At 36.1% G+C, this 18,285-nt stretch overlaps 1 protein-coding gene across 1 annotated transcript; it reads right to left on the minus strand.

Moving 5' to 3' along the window:
* Positions 1 to 4,351: 4,351 nt before the first annotated feature.
* LOC111908040 (cellulose synthase A catalytic subunit 1 [UDP-forming]) lies at positions 4,352 to 10,143 on the minus strand. The gene is made up of 14 exons (XM_023903860.3): positions 9,848 to 10,143; positions 9,240 to 9,435; positions 8,966 to 9,144; positions 8,775 to 8,895; positions 8,469 to 8,661; positions 8,118 to 8,384; positions 7,400 to 7,745; positions 7,188 to 7,325; positions 6,967 to 7,092; positions 6,504 to 6,716; positions 6,130 to 6,394; positions 5,737 to 5,933; positions 5,301 to 5,651; positions 4,352 to 5,194 (listed from the first exon to the last, which is right to left on the minus strand). The coding sequence occupies exons 1-14, from the start codon at positions 9,926 to 9,928 to the stop codon at positions 4,607 to 4,609; spliced, it is 3,261 nt and encodes a 1,086-aa protein (XP_023759628.1). The 5' UTR covers positions 9,929 to 10,143; the 3' UTR covers positions 4,352 to 4,606.
* Positions 10,144 to 18,285: the final 8,142 nt, after the last annotated feature.

Consider the following 18,285-nt stretch of genomic DNA (forward strand, 5'->3'; position numbering starts at 1 on the left):
GCGCGGGATCATGACTTCCCGTATAGATCTATACACATTTGACACGCTCTCCCAAACGGGAGACTCTGGTTATAATAGACAGGACTTTAAGTTGTACCTTTTCGCAAAAAGGTAGCGTTGAAGATGTAAATGTCTCACGGTTCTCAACTAAGTCTGTATTAAAGTGATAGTTTTGTATACAATGTTTATTCTCTCTTACAATGTTTGACTAAGCATAAATCTTAAGTCCTTTGAATGCACAAAATGGTTTAACAAGGATGGCTATCCTGAATACTGTAACGCCCTGATTCTCAGGTATTGTTCAAATTATAGTTTCTTGGTTTTGGCCCTACTCGACGAGTCGGTTACCCTACTCATCGAGTAGCAGCGGGATTGGATCGCAACTTAAGTGGCTGACTCAGCGAGTCCACTAGTGGGACTCGGCAAGTAGGATTTGGCAAGTGAAACCCTAATTCCCGGGGTTTGTGTCCCTATTTAAAGGAGCCTTAGCCTCCCTTGGGTCTCTTTACAGCCTTATAGAGTCCCTGATTCGAGTGTGTGTGCTTGTTGAGTGTGTGAAGCTTGACTTGAAGATTTTGAAAGAGAAGGCTTGAAGGAAGAAGAGGTTGGAGCAAGTTAGGTGGGGAAATCAGCACTATTTTCAGTTGTCATCTTCCAGAGGTATCCTAAATTACCATCTCTTCTGTGAGTTTTCCTTTTTGGAAGTTCTAGGGTTTTCTATGGACCTTAAAGGTTGATAAGCTGAACAATGAGTTGGATCTGAAGTTGTAACTTCAGATCTGAACCCTCTCTAAGCTCTAGAAACATAAAGTCTCAGAATTGATCATGTATGAGGTCCCTCTTGAGCATGAAGCCCCATTAAGAGCTTAGACTTGGCATTTAGAGCCTTAAATGCAATGCATGTACGTAAAGTTTGTGACTTTACGTAATAAGTATACCATAGAAGCCTAGATCTATGATTTGGAGCCACTGCATGGCTCATAATAAGTTTGTATGGAAAAAGACCAAACGGACTCGGCGAGTCTGATGAAGGAAGCCGTGGAACTCGATGAGTTGGATGAACAACTCGGCGAGTTTAATGAAGAAAGTCGTGAACTCGACGAGTTGGATGAACAACTCGGCGAGTCCGATGATGATCGTCATGAAACTCGGCAAGTCAGATGAATTTTCCCAAGGATATGCCCACGTATGCATCCGTCAAGTTTCTCTTAGGAAACCCGACGAGTGGCTTTTGAGATCAGTCGAGAAACGAGGGAAACTCGACGAGTCACTCGATGACTCGGTGAGTGCACCGGAAGCCAAGGAAACTCGGCGAGTAGCCGAGGGAACTCGGCGAGTCAGGTCAACATGGACTGTTGACCTTGACTGTTGACTTTGACCATTGACCTAAGTTGATCTGTTGACTTTTGGAGGACAGTTCTGGAAGGATCAGAATCTTATGTATGCAATTTTTGATAAAAATAGGTGGTGGAATTCGTGGCAGTAACCCGAAGGTTGGAACTAAATTATGTGAGTCGACGTTTCGAGGTGAGTTATCCTCACTATACTAAGGGGTCTAAGGCAGCAAGGCCAGCCCATTGGATTTGATATCCTAGTAGTTATTGATATGTTGAGTTCGAGTTAGTGATGTATGCCAGTTGATATGCTATTCTGGTAGATCTGTAGGACTACCTGTGATACTGATTGATTATCTGTATGTGCATTTATATGTTAGATGCCGACATGTTGTGTTGGGTGGGTTGAGGTTGTACTGCTCCGTGCGGTAGCCAACAAACCCGAGAGTATTCCAAATATGAGCTGAGGGCCTGGTAGGCATTCCAGACTCATACTGAGGACTCGGGAGCATTCCAGATACTAGCTGAGGGCCCGGTAGGCATTCCAGACTCGTACTGAGGGCTCGATGGCATTCTAGATACGAGCTGAGGGCCCGGTAGGCATTCCAGACTCGTACTAAGGGCCTGGGGTAGTCCAGCTTGTAAAGCTGGGGACCCAGTGTTTGTTGTTCTGTTTTGATTGATATGGTATGCTAATGTTGATATTGCTATGTGGACTGTATGTGTATCGGTATTTTGGGGTGACTTACTAAGCTTTCGGGCTTACAGTTTCAGTTTATGGTTTCAGGTACCTCAGGGGATCGCGGCAAGGCCAAGGCGTGATCGTACAGCTCCTCCTACTATGTTATGTTTCTGGGAAAAGACTCTGATAATCAATGTTTTGAAAACTAAATTTGTAATGTTTTGATGAACATGATATGTTTTTTTTTAAGTTTAAATTTGCTTGAAATTTTGGATATTACAAATACTATGCATTTTGTATAAACCTAGTGCATGCAAGATATAACAAGAGTTTTCACGTTTTCACTCGGGATTAACCGGGTGTTTACTTGTATTCTCCCCCGAAATGTATTAAAAGTATACTATAAAGTATTTGAAGGTGTATAGAGGGGATATGAACTCACTTGATTGAAGTGGTTGCCTAGAAGTAGTCGAGAGAAGAATCGAGCAGAACTTCGACAGGAAAAGTTGAAAACGAGGGAAAATCTCGGGATTCTCGGGACTCTCGGGAGTGTAGAACTTCCTTCGGGACTTGAGTGTGAAAACTGGGGCTTCGGGATGGCTTATCGAGGTAATTATGCAGAGTAACAGCACTTAGATGGAAAGAGATGAGCACCAAACCCGACACCCTTAAGCTTCTATTTATAGAGGCATATTTTGTGTGCCACGTCGTGGTGAGTAATCTTATCCTCTTCCATTGATTGGACGCCCTCAGTCACTTGTCGGGTCGCGGCCAACTGTGCCACGTCGCGGCCAACCTGACAGCCTCGGATTTCGGGTCTCGGACTTGTAAAATCTGTAACTTTCGCGTACGAGCTCCGTTTTTGACGTTCTTTATATGCATGCGTAGGTAAGAATATACTCTACAACTCTCGTTTAGACTTCGTCAGCTAATTTTGACTTTATTTTTAATTATTTATTTTTAACAGGCCGGGACTAGAAAAGCCCGTTAAAAATCCATAACTTCTTCATCGGGCGTCCGTTTTTGCCAGACTTTTTACCGTTGCGCTACTTTGGTTGAGACCTTCGATTCTCATTTAGGTTGTTTCGGCCAAAAGTCTCTCAATCTCTATTTCGAGTTTTTAGCTGTCTACTGCTATATCCGGATCTTGGAAAAATCATAACTTCCTCATACGAAGTCAATTTGGACGTTCTTTTTACGTACGTTTATGGTTTAATGATATCTACGACTTTCATTTAGATACTTAAGGCTAAAAACTATTGTATTGAAACTTCACGTTTTTCGTTTAATCGGTGTTGCTGGTTTTGTCAGAAATCTTAGAATGGTCATAACTTCTTCGCTATAACTCGGATTTTAGTGTTCTTAGTATTTCTGTAAACCTTGACACAATATCTAGCATAGTAGGTAACCCAATAGAGACTTTTATACATTTTATTTTCGAAGTTAATTTCATTATTTCAAAAGTGGTTACAATACTTGACTTTTTAGGTCATTACATAGAGACGAAATATCGTGTTGTCACAGTTTAACGTATACTACAACTTTTATTTAGATCAATAATGCTAAAAAGCACTCTATCATAAATTCACTATTTACGTCGCGCAGTGTCGTGTCGATTCCGTCGTGAAACTTCGATGAGTCATAACTTCTTCATTATAACTCGGATTTCGGCGTTTTTTATATGTACAGAGTCTTTGTAACGTATTATACAACTTGGTTAAGATTATTCCTTTTAAATAATCTTCCATCAAAAACTCATTTTTGATGCTCATTGTCTCTAAATTGACTAGCCCGAATCTATGGGTGTTACAAAAGAAAATGTTGATGGTTCTTTATGTTTCTCACATCAAAGTAGTCAACATCATTGTTAATATACATGGATCCTTCCATGGGTCGAGTCGTTATGTCTATCACATTAAAGTAGTCAACATCGTTACATCGCTGTTAATATACATCCCTTCATGGGATCGAGTGAATGAACCTAATATGATGCATCTTTACGATGAGGATGTTGTCTTAGGCTCTTATAAATAAAATCGTAAATATGTAAAATAAAATCAAACATAAAAGTTCAAAACATCCAAAAACTGAAAGAAATAGTTTTTGAATTCGAAACTTTTGTTTAAACTAAACGTTTTAACCTCTTGCTAACAAAACTTTTTTTTAATTGAAGATTTTTCCTAAAAATTCCTAAAATATTTCGAAGTTCATTAAATCACTTTACTCACCGATAGTGAATGGCTTCCAATCAAATAGATATAACGAAGGATCAAATAGTAAATAAGAATCAATCAACAAGAGAATCTTCAATTCATCATTCTGTATGTAAACTCACTTAAATATAAAACGTAGGTATTATCAAATCGAGAACCTTGTTCAACTTCACAACTTGTTCGAAACCTATTCACCAACCCACCAATGAAATGAGAAAAAAGTTCTATAAATAAACGAATACAACTCCTACACAAACTCACCAAAATTAAAAGAAAATAAATATATAAACTGCACGTCTGGTATTTTCTTTTAACCACGACACGATAGATTTGTTGTTTATATATATACTAAACAAAAATCACAAAACGTCAAAACCCTAACAATCAATCCCACATTGCCCACGAGCCGCATCCAGCGAGTCATCCGAGGTGAACGGGTCAATCCGCACCCACAACAGCGAGAAAATCGAAGCAAGAAGAATCGACCACACGATAACGATGGTGGGTGTCCGATTTTGTCTACCCAACAAACCCTTGAGGAAAGGATATAAATGAACGATAACCCAAATCGCGAAAAACAGTTTCCCGAACAACGGACCCCATGACTGGTACCCGCTGTTGATGGCTGAAGAGACGCCGGAGACGATTCCGACTAGGTTCAGAATCAGGACGGTGGTTGGCGGGATGAGGAGAGCCGTCCATTTGAAGATGTAGAGTTCTGCAAAATCACCGTCTTCGTCGTTTGCCTTTGATGTGACGGTGAAATTTGTGTCGATTCCTGCGAGGACTTTGAGTAGACCTTGGAAAACAGCGAAGAGATGAGCGGAGGTGCCACCAATGACCCAAAATTGTTCGTTTCTCCACCAGTCTTCGATGCTTACACCACTCCACCGGAGCTCTAAGATTCCGGTAGCGGCAATGGAGATAAAGAGAAGAATAAACCACATACTAGCGTAGTTGCTAATCTGTAAAGACGATCAGGCAAGAATTAGATGAGATTTTATGATCCAATTCTGTATCTTTCATATTCGAAATTAACATGAAAGTTTGAGTGGGAAACAATAAACATACCTCAGGAATGATGAACTTTCCAGTGAGAAGGCAGACAGCAGGAAGAACACAATAAGCAATTAGTGGGAGAGAGGTGAGAGGATACACGATCGTATTGATGTATGCGAGCCTTTCCAAAGGTTTCAATTTACCATTATACCCATACCAAATGGGACAATGTCTACTCAATAAAATCTCAATGGAGCCTAAAGCCCACCGAAGCACTTGGTTCAAACGATCAGAAAGATTGATAGGAGCTGAACCCTTGAAAGCAGGACGTGGTGGCATACAGTAGATTGAAATCCATCCTCTTGTATGCATCTTGAATCCAGTCAAAATATCTTCTGTCACCGATCCATAAATCCATCCAATCTGTGAAATGAATGTTAACCAAGATTAGTCATATCATGTGAAAGGGTAAAATGGTCATTTTCAAAAGATTAGAAGATAAAATTACCTCTTTACCCCATTCAGTCTTGTCCTCATAACCACAACTAATAACATGGATAGCCTCTTTCAAAAGGGTAGCAGGATTTGTGGTTGGTGGAATGCCTCCATTCTCCATAAAAGTAGCAGAAATGAACACCGAAGATTGACCAAAGCGTTTTTCTAAACTCCTTTGTGACATAAGTAGCGACTTCTCCTCATCATATCCTGATAAAATTATATATAATTTTTAAATAAAACTTCATAGTTTTACAGTATATATATATATATATATATATATATATATATATATATATATATATATATATATATATATATATATATATATATATATATATATATATATATATATATATATATATATATATATATATATATATATATATATATAAAAAGTGCAAACCTTCAACACCCTCATCCATATCTTCCATATTGAAAATGGGAACGGTTGATTCAGTTCTTTTCATGGCTCTCTTTTTATCGATATATTTCTTGTTACTATTTCTTCCTTTCTTTCGTGAACCACAACAACTTTTGACAATAATATTTGGTTCCAAGTCAACCTCGGTCAACACCGGATCATATCCATAAAGAGCTTGTCTATTGAAACAACAACCCGTCCCCACATACACGGGACCCTGAATCCCATCCAGCCCTTTCAAATTGATCTACAAAACACACACACACACGACTTAATCTGGTAAGCTATATCTTTTTTAAACATCATTTATGTAAAAAATGGTAAATGGAAAGAAGAAAAAAATTAAGGAAACATACATCAAAGAAGACAATGTTGCGATTAGCATATCGATCGTGCAAATCAATTCCATCAAATCTTTGTGGGAATTGAACATAACATGTCTTCCTTCCATAACCAGGATCCATCATGAAACACATAGCTTCTTTAAGAGCTTTACTATTGTTGAAGTAATGATCACAATCGACGTTCAATAAATACGCGCCATTTGTCAAAACCGCAGATACTCGTATCTGTGAATAAAAAAGGGCCGATTAAATAAACCATTAATAACAAAAAAGTAACCTTCTACACTTGGGCACACTCAAAAAGGCGTGTGTGCAAAAGACATAAATACCCTTCTCATCCTCATCATTGAAAGCTTGTTGTGTCGCGTCCCATCAATGTGTGATGGCAAACTTTTTATTCGATGATGAGGATGAGGAGGGCATTTACGTCTTTTTCACATATAAAAAAGGTGATAAGAGAGAAAAGTGAACAAACCAAAGCATTCATAGCACCGGCTTTTTTGTGATGCTGGAAACCGGGACGTTTCTCACGAGAAACATAAACAAGACGTGGAAGTTCATTGCCATCAGTATCAAGGCCTCCACTGTGTCCTAAGAACACCTATAAACAAATACAGATATTTATGGAAAATGAGAAAAAAAAAATGTAAAATGTAATTATATATTCTTTTCTTGGAAGTTAAAATTGTTAATTACCTGGATCATTCCAGGATGATCCCTAGGGTTATTTCCAGGCCAAGGAGTTCCATCTTGCATTTGCCAACCTTCTTCTGGCATCTTTTGTGCTTTGGCTACAAGAGCATTTACTCTCACCTTGAACTCTTCATACTCTCTCTGTCATGTCATCAAATATTTTATAAGCAACTTTTAAAGAAAAAAAAAAAACTACTTTTAAGACATTTAGTTACCTTCATTGCTCTACGTTCCTTGACAAAAGAAGGCTGAATCTTGTCCTTGAGATAATCAATTTTTTGAGCAAAATAGAACTCGGGTGCTCTGGGTTCAATGCTGTGTTTCTTGCAAAACGGGACCCACTTTCTTGCAAACTCTGCGGTTTCAGAGAGGGACTCGAATGATAACATGGCAGAACCATCATCAGATACATAGCATGAGACTTTGTCAACAGGATAATCAACAGCTAGAATTGATAAAACTGTGTTTGCTGTGATCAAAGGAGGCTCTTTTAATGGATCCACTGTACTCACAAACACATCGATTGGTGCTAGCTGTGATGGCTCCCCATCCCTATCATATCTGCAACAACAAGTAAAATGACCATTTTACCCTTTTGTCTAATCACTAATGGACTTGATTTGATGAGTACAGGTTTTAGGGCATGTTAATTATTCTTTCCATTAAATGTTGCATAGTATGGATAAATGATGTTGTCTGGATTAAGTGCTGTATCACCATGTAAATGACGATTTTACCCTTTTGTCTAGAAAGGATGTTGAATCAAAAGCAAGTGTTTATTTTTCACTTAATGCAGAAATGAGGAAAAGAATGAGACTTTCAACATTAAGGGCTAACTTCTTTACAAATCTGCCCTCATTTGTTTTAGGGCTAATCACAAAAATAACCACTATTATATTTTGGAATTTAAAAAAAAGAAAAAAAAAACAATACCTCAATGCCAGCCTGTCAAGGTAGGTCTCACGTTCCACAGGGTACCATTTTGGGAACTGATCAAGAATCCATGATAAAGCAAACCAAATCTCACAAATAACAGACACCAACCACAAAGGATATGCATCATTCACAGGATGAGTGACACGATATTGCAAAAAGAAACCCAAAATAATCAACCGAAGAATAATCACAATTCGATATGGAGTCAAGTGAGTTGATGAAATGGGAACAACTCGACTCAGTGGTTGCCTAGCATCATCAGCCCTATCAAAAACAAATCAGATCAACATAAGAAACAAGATTAAAAGTTTTTTAAAATTGGTATCTTTTAGATTAAAAGATGCATACATTTGCAATTCTTCACCATTAGATCCAGTCCTTTCAATTTCACCTCCTTTTCCTTCACCACCATATCTATTTGTCATCTGCATCATATTCTTCTCCTGTTTTAGCTTCCACCCTTCCACTCTTTCTTTCCAGTCAACATTCCCAAGCCCATAAGAATTCAAATCTTTTGATGGGTCCACAATTCGCACAGGAACTACAACAAACGATACCATATGTTAAATGTCAAATTTCTGTGATCTTATAAACTTATTAATACATAAAAAAAAATCGTGTTTTTTTGGTAGTATTTGTAGTAAAAAAAGGCACCTGGTTGTCTGGGGTCGATGTATGGAAGTGAATGAGCATGCTTGTCACCTGGGCCTAATGGGCCTGAAGTACTTCTTACTGATAAATTGTCTGGTGTAATACTTGGAATTTCACCAGATACCTGAAAATAGAAGAGAAATGATCGATTAATATATTGTAAAAAGGAAAGATTTACAAGAATCATCACTCACTTGTTGGCCATTAGTGAGAAGGGGAACTGGTTGTTGAGAATCATGTCTAGCAGAAGAAGAAAGATCAGGATCATCTCCCTGCCATTGACGTCTACCCTTGTTTCCTTGAGGATAATTAAACTCATTCTCCAAATCATCAACATCATCCTCATCGTCATCACCATCAACTCGAGGGCTCCCTAAAAGATATCATTACCATTATTCTAAATTCATAACTTCAATTACTACATTAGGTTTTTGATGAACATGAGCTATAAGGTATAAGCTTGCTAACCTTTGTGTCTTTTGTATCGAGTCTTGCATTGAGGGCAAGATTGATTTCCATCTCTCCTTTCGTACTCATAACATGGCCTGCATACAGGGAACGCACACTCATTGCAAGCAACGAAGATGTCATTGGTTTCGGTGAGGCCTACTGTGTCGCCACAAATCTGGCATATCTGTCCGTTTAAATTCTTCAATGGCTTTGGCTGCATGATCAATGAACAAAATGAATAGTTATTCAACAGTTTTCCACAAATCAAAACTCCTGAAAACCAAATCTGAAGTAGGATTATCGAATCCCGAATCAAAAAGTGGCTTAATTATGCAATCGTTGAGGAAGAACGTGAACTAACGAATCAGTTCACATGTCAAATCAACGAAAAGCAGCCGAAAATACAAAAAGGGAAAGACGAACTCGTGTATCAAAATTCATAAGCAGTCACTACTGAGCTGATTACACTTAGATCTAAATCAAATTGACAAAATTGAATTAAGTAAAACTCGTATCAGTATTTCACTGTTACACACTTATGCGTCACTTAACGATTAGATCTACACAAACAAATCAAATTTCAGTTCAAAGACATAAGGTATTAATGAAAAAGTGAAAACACATACCCCTCCATCAGAATCATGCCTTATTCTCACCAACTCATTCCTCTTATGCGATCCAGCCACCAATCCGGCATTCGCCTCCATCTCTTCCAATTAAAGAAGAAACAGAGGATGAATCGATAAACCCAAATAAGATCAAATGAAATTCGAGGTATTCTATGAGTTGACGTGAGATCTTAAGAAGGAAAGAGGAATTTGAGATGGGTTTTTTTGTCGAAATCACATGGGCATCGTCTTGAATCTTCAAGCGGCCATTTTGGGATATCTTCTTGAGTAGGCTTCTCCTCTCACTTGATATAAACCATTACCTTTTGGATTATTTTATTTGCACAGTTGTGTAATAAAACAATTATACCGGTGTAACCGGTTGCCGGGAAACGGTGGCCAGCTCGGCTCGGCTTCACCAAGTCTAGATTTTGACTTTAGATTTAAACAACCACTTATATCAAGCCACGTGCGAATTTTGCTGTAACTTGGTCACCATCCACAGTCGTCACCTCTCACCGGTGTTCTCTCTCTTGGGTAATATTGTGCTGTTGACAGGGTGTAGTTGTTGTGTTTACCGGTGTCAGCCGGTTAATTCTGTCCGACACTTAAGTGGCTGTCGGTGCTTGTTTTTGCTGATGTCACCTTTTAAATTCCGTGTATATAATTTATATTGCTAATTGAATTAAAAATCAAATCATAAAAATTCATAATCTGCAATTTACTCTTATGGTTGCACAAAATATATAAAAGAAAAATAACATAATCTGCAATTTTCAGAAAATGAGTGATAATATTGTTGAATATCTTGTCGTTCCCCGTTGTCCAAATACATCACAAAAGATAGCACAGCAGGTGATTGTAGTGAATAACTTGCGTTTTCTAGGACAATTTCTTGCAGCAAAGTCAAGGAAATTAATAACTCCGGTAAATATACAATCCAGAATGTCACGCCAATTTAGAATATAATCTCCCATCATTGTAGCCACTCTCCAGTTGAGATGAAAACTACTCCAACTGATGTGCAAGTTACTCCAAATGATGTTCAATCTAGTGGTGTAGAAATAGAAGAGGATTTGGTGATATGCAAGTCACTCCAACTAAGGGTGAAGAGGATATTGTTAATGTCCAAGTTCATGAGGATATTAGAGTAAGACCCACTTCTGAAATTTTGATGAGGATAAGGAAAAAAAAGTTAGAGAGAATCTTAATTGAAGTTAAAATTGGGTAAGAAAGTCCGGTGATGATGCTCCAAGAAATTTTTAATGAAAAGCTCTTATAATTAACCCGTGATGATGTTTGGTGATGATGTGTTTAATACCAATGATGTTTGAATGTATGTTTGATAACTAGTTGATAACTCCTGGATACCGCAGTTAATAAGTTAAAAGAATATTGATACTTCAAAATCATAATCATAGATCAACGATTTTCAAACATTTATTAATTTATAGAGTTAAATGATTTGTCTATAACTTTGTAATGTTTTATTCAAATTGATGTGCAAAATGTTTTGAGGATAAGGGTAACGTTATTTATGTATAAATTAATGAAAAGAAGATATTGTATAATTAAATTTAAAATTAAATAGACTAAAAAAACCAACCACACTCAATCATAGAAATACAATTATTATAAAACAAATTAAAAATTAAAGTATTTCCACCAAAATGTGCTCAATGTAAACTAGTTTTACATGGTGTCAAAATGCCTAAGTACATTGCTTAAACAATTCCCTACAAATACATATTTTGCACAATTATGATTTGATGTGAAATGGTCATTTTTTTTATCATTGACCTTGCCAAAACTATCACGTTTTAAAGAAAATGTGCTCATAATTATCTATTTCTTTAATTGAAAACTTAAAATAGCATCTTACTTTTGTTTCTTTAACATTTTCACAACCTACTAAGAATATTACGCAAAACCCCAACTTTTCATATTTTTAAGAAAAAATCATTTCAAACTGTGTTTATGAAAAGTTGTATCTTTTTGTTTTCAAAATTGGTCGTAAACAAAACATTTTAAAATACTTTTGATGTGACATCGAAATCAGTCATCAGATCTTGAGTGCTGGATCTGGATCTATGGATGCAAACAAAGGTAGATATTAGCGGTGACTGTAATTTGCATTCTCGTACCCGACCTCCGATCCCCACACTCATCCCCGCCTCCGACCCACCAAATGTCTGACGGGTTCGGGTAAAAAATTCCGCTTTGGAATTTCCAATGGATATCCGTTTAGTAATAATTCAAGTTTTTAAAAAATGTAAAAATATTTTTTTAAAAAAAAGCATAAACAATAATCACAAAAATAAAAAATAATGCAATTACTTCATTCTTGGTATATCTCTCTTCCTAATAAAAGACTCTCTAAGGAGCCACATGTCTTCTTTCTACACCTCCTTCATGCCACGTGTCATGTTTTAGTTCACCCTTTGTTTTACATTCCCGACCCAAAGGTTCTAAAAAGCTCGTCATGGCTCCGCCATAGCGCGCCACGGCTCCAAGGCTTGCACCTACCGCCAAGCTTTGCCAAAACGCCGCCTTAACTCATATATGTGTATGAAAATGAATAATAGTTGAAAATACATATAAAAATATTAATTATATAGATAATTGCCGCCTTAAGTCACGCCTTACAAACGTCATGACTCGCTAAGGCTCGGAAAAGTTTGAGGCTTGACATTGTCGCCAAGTCACGCCTTACGTTATTTAGAACCTTGATTCCCGCTCATTTTGTGTCTACCTTAAGATCAATCATATCCCATAAAATTTGCATACATTCCTCAATTACCGATTACTGATTGTTTATATTCAACAAATCAGGCAAAATAGTTTGAATTCTATCTATTAGCAAGATTTCAGAAATCTTGATACATTCCAGTTTTAAAATTCGATGGGCTTCATATATAAATCAAATCTCCTTATAATGGATTATAGACTTGCAGTTCCCTATTCATTGAAGGTAGGGTTATCACATCAGAAACCCCTCATCCCATTTCAAGATTTGAATATTTCTGTGTTTATCGATGGAATTCGCTCCCCATATATCTAAAATAACCCTAAGTCACCGCCAACAACCTCTCCCCTACCCCGCCATGATTAGCATGATTGCTACACTTGCATAACTGCTATTTCACCATGACAACCATCCATTAAGGCCACCACCGAACAATCATCACAACCTGCTCAAGAATAAAAAACAAGCGATGCTAAAAGGAGGGAAACAAAATCGATTTTTATTGGTTGATGTATTGGCTAGATGGCAATGTCTCTCTCTCTCTCTCTCTCTCACACACACACATTTAGTTTAAAATCTTGAACCAATTTCGATTTGTTTTTTGTTTTTCGATTTTAGCGCTAAATAGATTTGTGTTATTTGAACTAGCTTCAATTTGTATGGAAAGAAAAGCTTCAGGATACTCAAAACCTTAGAGAAGATTAATCGGCTTCAGGTAACAATCATGTTATGCTTTAAATTTATTAGTGGCTCTTTGGTTGACATTTTCAAATTTTATTTTGTTCTCTCAAATGTCTGAGTAGAAGCTCTTGTTTGCAACTTATAGGTATTATTGTAAATGGTCTGCAATGATTCTTTTTGTTACAAGTAGTATTCATGGGTTTCTATATGATTTTGATGTTAATGAACATAATAATCATTAAACCTCATTCTCTGGTTCACAATTCCCTTCTTTACTCATGTGCTGGTGAATATGTTCTCACTAACCTCTTGATATGGGCATATTTAGTTATAAAATTCATGCATTATCTTAATACTTTATGTTGTTTTTATCTCATTTAATGAACAAAAGGTGCTTAATTATCTTAAATATTTCATTTTTAGCAATAAAGACATGCTCGGAAGGAAAAGGAAGCGGAATTGGTGATTGAAAGCTTGGATCTTGAATTTTTGAGAAAGAAGGATGTTGCTGGATAGCTTGACCCCTCGTCATTGTTTTTGCCTTATCTCATGAACCGTAACTCCGATTGACGAGATTCAAAATGTTCTGAAAACTAGATACAATTTCGGAAGACTTTCTTGTTTTGAGAAAATGTTGATTCTGAAAAAACTCGATGAGTTGGTCAGAATGTTCCAGATTCGAAGATGCCTTGCCGTACACGTTGTATACGCGAATTATCGAAAAAACTCGACGAGTTGTTCTTAAAAACTCGTCGAGTTGGCCTTGTTTTCAGAATTTATATATAGAAACACTTCTCATTCGAACCCTAACTAATGCTGGAGGCTTTAGACGATTTTTGGAGGCCAGAAGGGTTCTTGGAGTCCTAGATTTCGAGAATTCAACATAATAGGCAATTTAGAAGAGAATAAAAGGCAAATAATCATTCTTATTTTCTTAATCTTTGTTTTGAACCATGTTTGAATCATTAGATTTTGATTTTAGGTTATTACTTATTTTAGATATGAGCTAAAATCTTTTTACCTCTGTTTGGATGAGATGATCGTATGAACATGGTTTGATTGAGTGGTTGGATTAATATTAATTTGGTTATTCATCTTGTTAAGCTTGTTAAAGATCATCATGTGTTGATGATAAATATTTTCTGTTAATAAGTGAGTTATTAAGTTGCATGAACATCTTCTTGATTACTTGATACATATAATTTTGTGAATACAAGATTGTATGCCTAGGAATAATGAATATGAAACTAGGGTTAACTAGAAAATAGGTAAATCAATGTATGAGCATGTGTGATGAACAACCACATATGAGTTGATTGAATTGAACAAATTTGATTAGCTGTTATTACAAGTCTTACTTGATACGAACTAAACACGAGGAAACTTGTTAGTTTAATCAACTAGCCATTGTTTGAATTAACTTGTCTACTAAAGGATTGGTAATAATGAACATGAACCCAATCACATTAGGAATCGGTAATCATTGACATATTGATCCATTGCACTTTCCACGAAATCAACCATAGGAATAAGTGAATCGAATCTGAATAGAATTCTCTTTTATCATTTAATCTAGTTGTCCTTTCTTGTTCTTCTTAGTTGTTAATTGTCTTTGTTTGAAAGTTAATTGATTAATTAAGTTTCTAGTCTTGCAAAACTAGAGAGAACCCCCATCTTTTATTAATTGTTTTTAATTATATAATCCTAGTATTTAATTTGGTTGTTACCATTCCCTGTGTTCGATATCCTACTTGCTTAAACTATATTGTTAATCGATAGGTTCACTGCCTTTCGTGTGTTTAATTTGTGTTTGAAGTAATAGGATTAAAACTAGTGCGTTTTACACACATCACCTCTTATCCACGATGGTGACCTTCTAATAATGATTTTCATATTACTTTTCAATAAATCAATAGGTTTAGTTATTTAAAGAATAATTTGGTAAAACAAGTCCTATTGTTTCTTTGTAAATTTTATGTGTGTAGATGGTCAAACTTATGGTCAATTTTCTTTATTTACAAATTTGTCCATAAATTGAGAGTTAGGTTGTTAACTTTATGGTTAACTCTAAGAACCTATCATGTGTGATTATTAAAAACTTTCAAAACAACACTCTGTCTCATCACCTATGTACAATTCCCGATTTTAAGAGTACTTATTTTGATAATATTTTTTAACCAAAAATACATACTATGGAAGCTTATTGTCATTGCTAACTTGCTCTTGCTTATTCATGTCATGAAGTGTAAGTGGAGACAAAGAAGCATCATGAAGAAGCCAATCATTTCTCTTTTGCATAGCTGCATAATTTATTTACCAAATGATCCATGTTTTCCAGAAATCCATATTTCAATAAGGTTATTTATTTAGGTGAGTCTGGTCCTTTATGTTGATAATATTGCAATAGTTTTCACCTACCAACTCTTAAAGATAGTTTTCTATGATTAATATCGTATTTTGACCGATTTGTACTGTAATAATTTTAGAATTGTTAATCTTTTATTGATGAGTTTTCTTTTTCAATTCCATGACGATTCACCTAATGTTCTTTTACTCTTCAAGGCCCAAGTTAGTTTTTTATGCTACATAACTTGATCTTTTTATTTGTTCAAATTGAAATTTTAGATTGTTGTAGTATGATATTTGAATCGTGATTGGATCAACGTTTGGTATACTAGCTTATTTTGACGCAACTCTTTATGATCTTAGACATCAGAGATCAAAATTTTGTTTATTTTGGATGAAGGAATGATAGCATAGAAATTCATCTTTGGTAGTGTGAAGGAGGAAAATTGAAAATATATATTCTTTTTGCATCTGTTAGTATGTGTATATTTTTTTTGCATTTTTTTTACTCTGTGGGCACTCTTTAATCGACTATGGGCTACATTTAGATGCAGCCCTACCAAAAAATAACCTTTGGGCTTTGCAAAGAGTAACATAATTTTAGCATTGTACTTTGTAGTGTTTTCTTAGTAGACACTTTATGAACTTTTTCTTTATGGTTTTGTTTAGTAATTTATACAAAATGTTGGATGTAAAAGTAAAATGTTATATATTAGAGTTGAACCGATGGTACCATAATACCAAATCAACCTGTTGGTTTTAAAGGATCAAAATTCTCATATATATATATATATATATATATATATATATATATATATATATATATATATATATATATATATTTGTCTTTGACGTCTGCAAATGTTAATATATGAAATAAATATAATTACAAATGTTAGGTGCAGATAATAACCAACTACTTTTAAACTTTGAAGTTAGCGGGTACCTCATTTCACATTTAAAGTCAAATTGGTTGTGCACCTTTTGAAAATGGTTTTAATGAGGATTTAATCGATTAAACTCTTATAAAAATTATTACCTACTTAAACAAGAAAAAAAAGCTACGAATTTTGTAAAAAAGCATAAGATAACCATTACGAATATGCAATGTATTCTAAATATAATTTGGAATACTATAATAAAAAATATTTCCTCCGGAAAAATAGATACCTAATCAAATAGGTTGATAATTATGGTTGCTAGTAATACCCACCACCCTTCCAAGCAGAGCTGGCCAGCACTACTTCCAGGCAGCCAAGTCGTCAAGCTATTGGGTCCTGCAAATGGAACGATACCTTCAAGATCCCCATTCCAATGTGATTAGTTTGCAACCAATTTTATTGGACTCGATACAGTCATATAAGTCATACGCCATCGACACCTGCCAAGAGCACAAGCAGATAGGTTGTCATGCTATTAGGCTATGAGAATATACCAATACCATCAAGTCCCCCCCACCCTCCAGTCTGATGTGATTAGTTTGTAGCCAATTGCATTGGACTGAGCAAAAAATATACACCAACATATAATTGAACAATAGACCTCTCCTATAAGAGGCCATAGTATTGTGTGGTAAATCACAAGGTTGACTTGGATCTATGTAGCGTAGGGCTGGCTTGACAGTATGCAACAAGATTGTTGTTTGGATAATGTGAAACAGAGATGCTATGATGACAATGCCTCAAGGCTGCTTATAAGAATGCTATGTGACAGAGATGTTGATAGGATATCGGGTCAAAGTAGCTAAGAAGTGTAGCCTTGCCATAGTAATGTTGTATCGAGCGTCGAAGTCTGTAAACTAAAAGTGATGTATTCTTTCTGTGATTCTTGCCTTCCAGTCACTGCAAAAAGTTGTTCATGAAAACGTCATCAAGGAAGCCACGCGCTATGAATAAATGGAATTCAGCTCAAGGCGGAGATCATCATTTCTTTTCCTGCGAATGGGAAGCTTTGTATGACTGATCAACATTGCACACTTTCAGAAGTCCTTTACACATGTTTAATAGATTGAGCATTCCGGGTGTCATGCCAAGCTAATGGCCAAAATAGAAGGTTGCATGATAAGGCTGTTATGATGCGAGCTGGCGTAGTAGCGAGAATCCAGGATGTTAGGCTGCAGTCTGGAGTACTTGCATTTTTTGAAATATTTCACAAAGTAGCAGTAGTATACCACTCCCCCCCCCTTTTTTTTTTTGAAGACGTTGTGTCATTATACTACAACACATGTTTTGTAATGAGATGTAACGTGAGGAAAGGTTCTTTATCGTCTAAGGATGTGTGGCACTGCACGTTTTATACCGTGTGACTCAGGGTTGGGATTAGCAGCCAACAATCGTTTCAAAATGGAATCGGGCATGAGGAAAAGGTAGCTAGCCTTTGAGCCTTAATAATATTGGGTCAAGGAGTCTTGCAAATTATGAAGACCTCACGCGGGAGAGCATCACGTGGAACAGATCGAGCTTTGTAGTCGGCAATCGTAAAAACATCACGCGGAAGAGCATCGAATAGAACAAATTAGGCTTAGGAGTCAATGATCGTGAAAACTGATGGGTTATACATGTTACAACAACAATGCTCAAAGCGGAAAATACTTAACAATTAAGAATTTGGGCACATGCAACCTAAAGGGATCTATGTCTTTCACATAAAGGCAATATACTTTGAATTAAAAAAACTACTATAA

Source organism: Lactuca sativa, chromosome 5, assembly GCF_002870075.4.
Source record: "Lactuca sativa cultivar Salinas chromosome 5, Lsat_Salinas_v11, whole genome shotgun sequence".
Lineage (NCBI taxonomy): Eukaryota > Viridiplantae > Streptophyta > Magnoliopsida > Asterales > Asteraceae > Lactuca > Lactuca sativa.

Coding starts and splice junctions, on each gene's coding strand:
- LOC111908040 (XM_023903860.3), bottom strand. CDS start 9,928: ATGGAGGCGAATGCCGGATTGGTGGCTGGATCGCATAAGAGGAATGAG. Junction 7,093..7,187: donor ATCATCCTGGAATGATCCAG/GTAATTAACAAT, acceptor ATTTGTTTATAG/GTGTTCTTAGGACACAGTGG. Junction 5,934..6,129: donor TATGGATGAGGGTGTTGAAG/GTTTGCACTTTT, acceptor TAATTTTATCAG/GATATGATGAGGAGAAGTCG.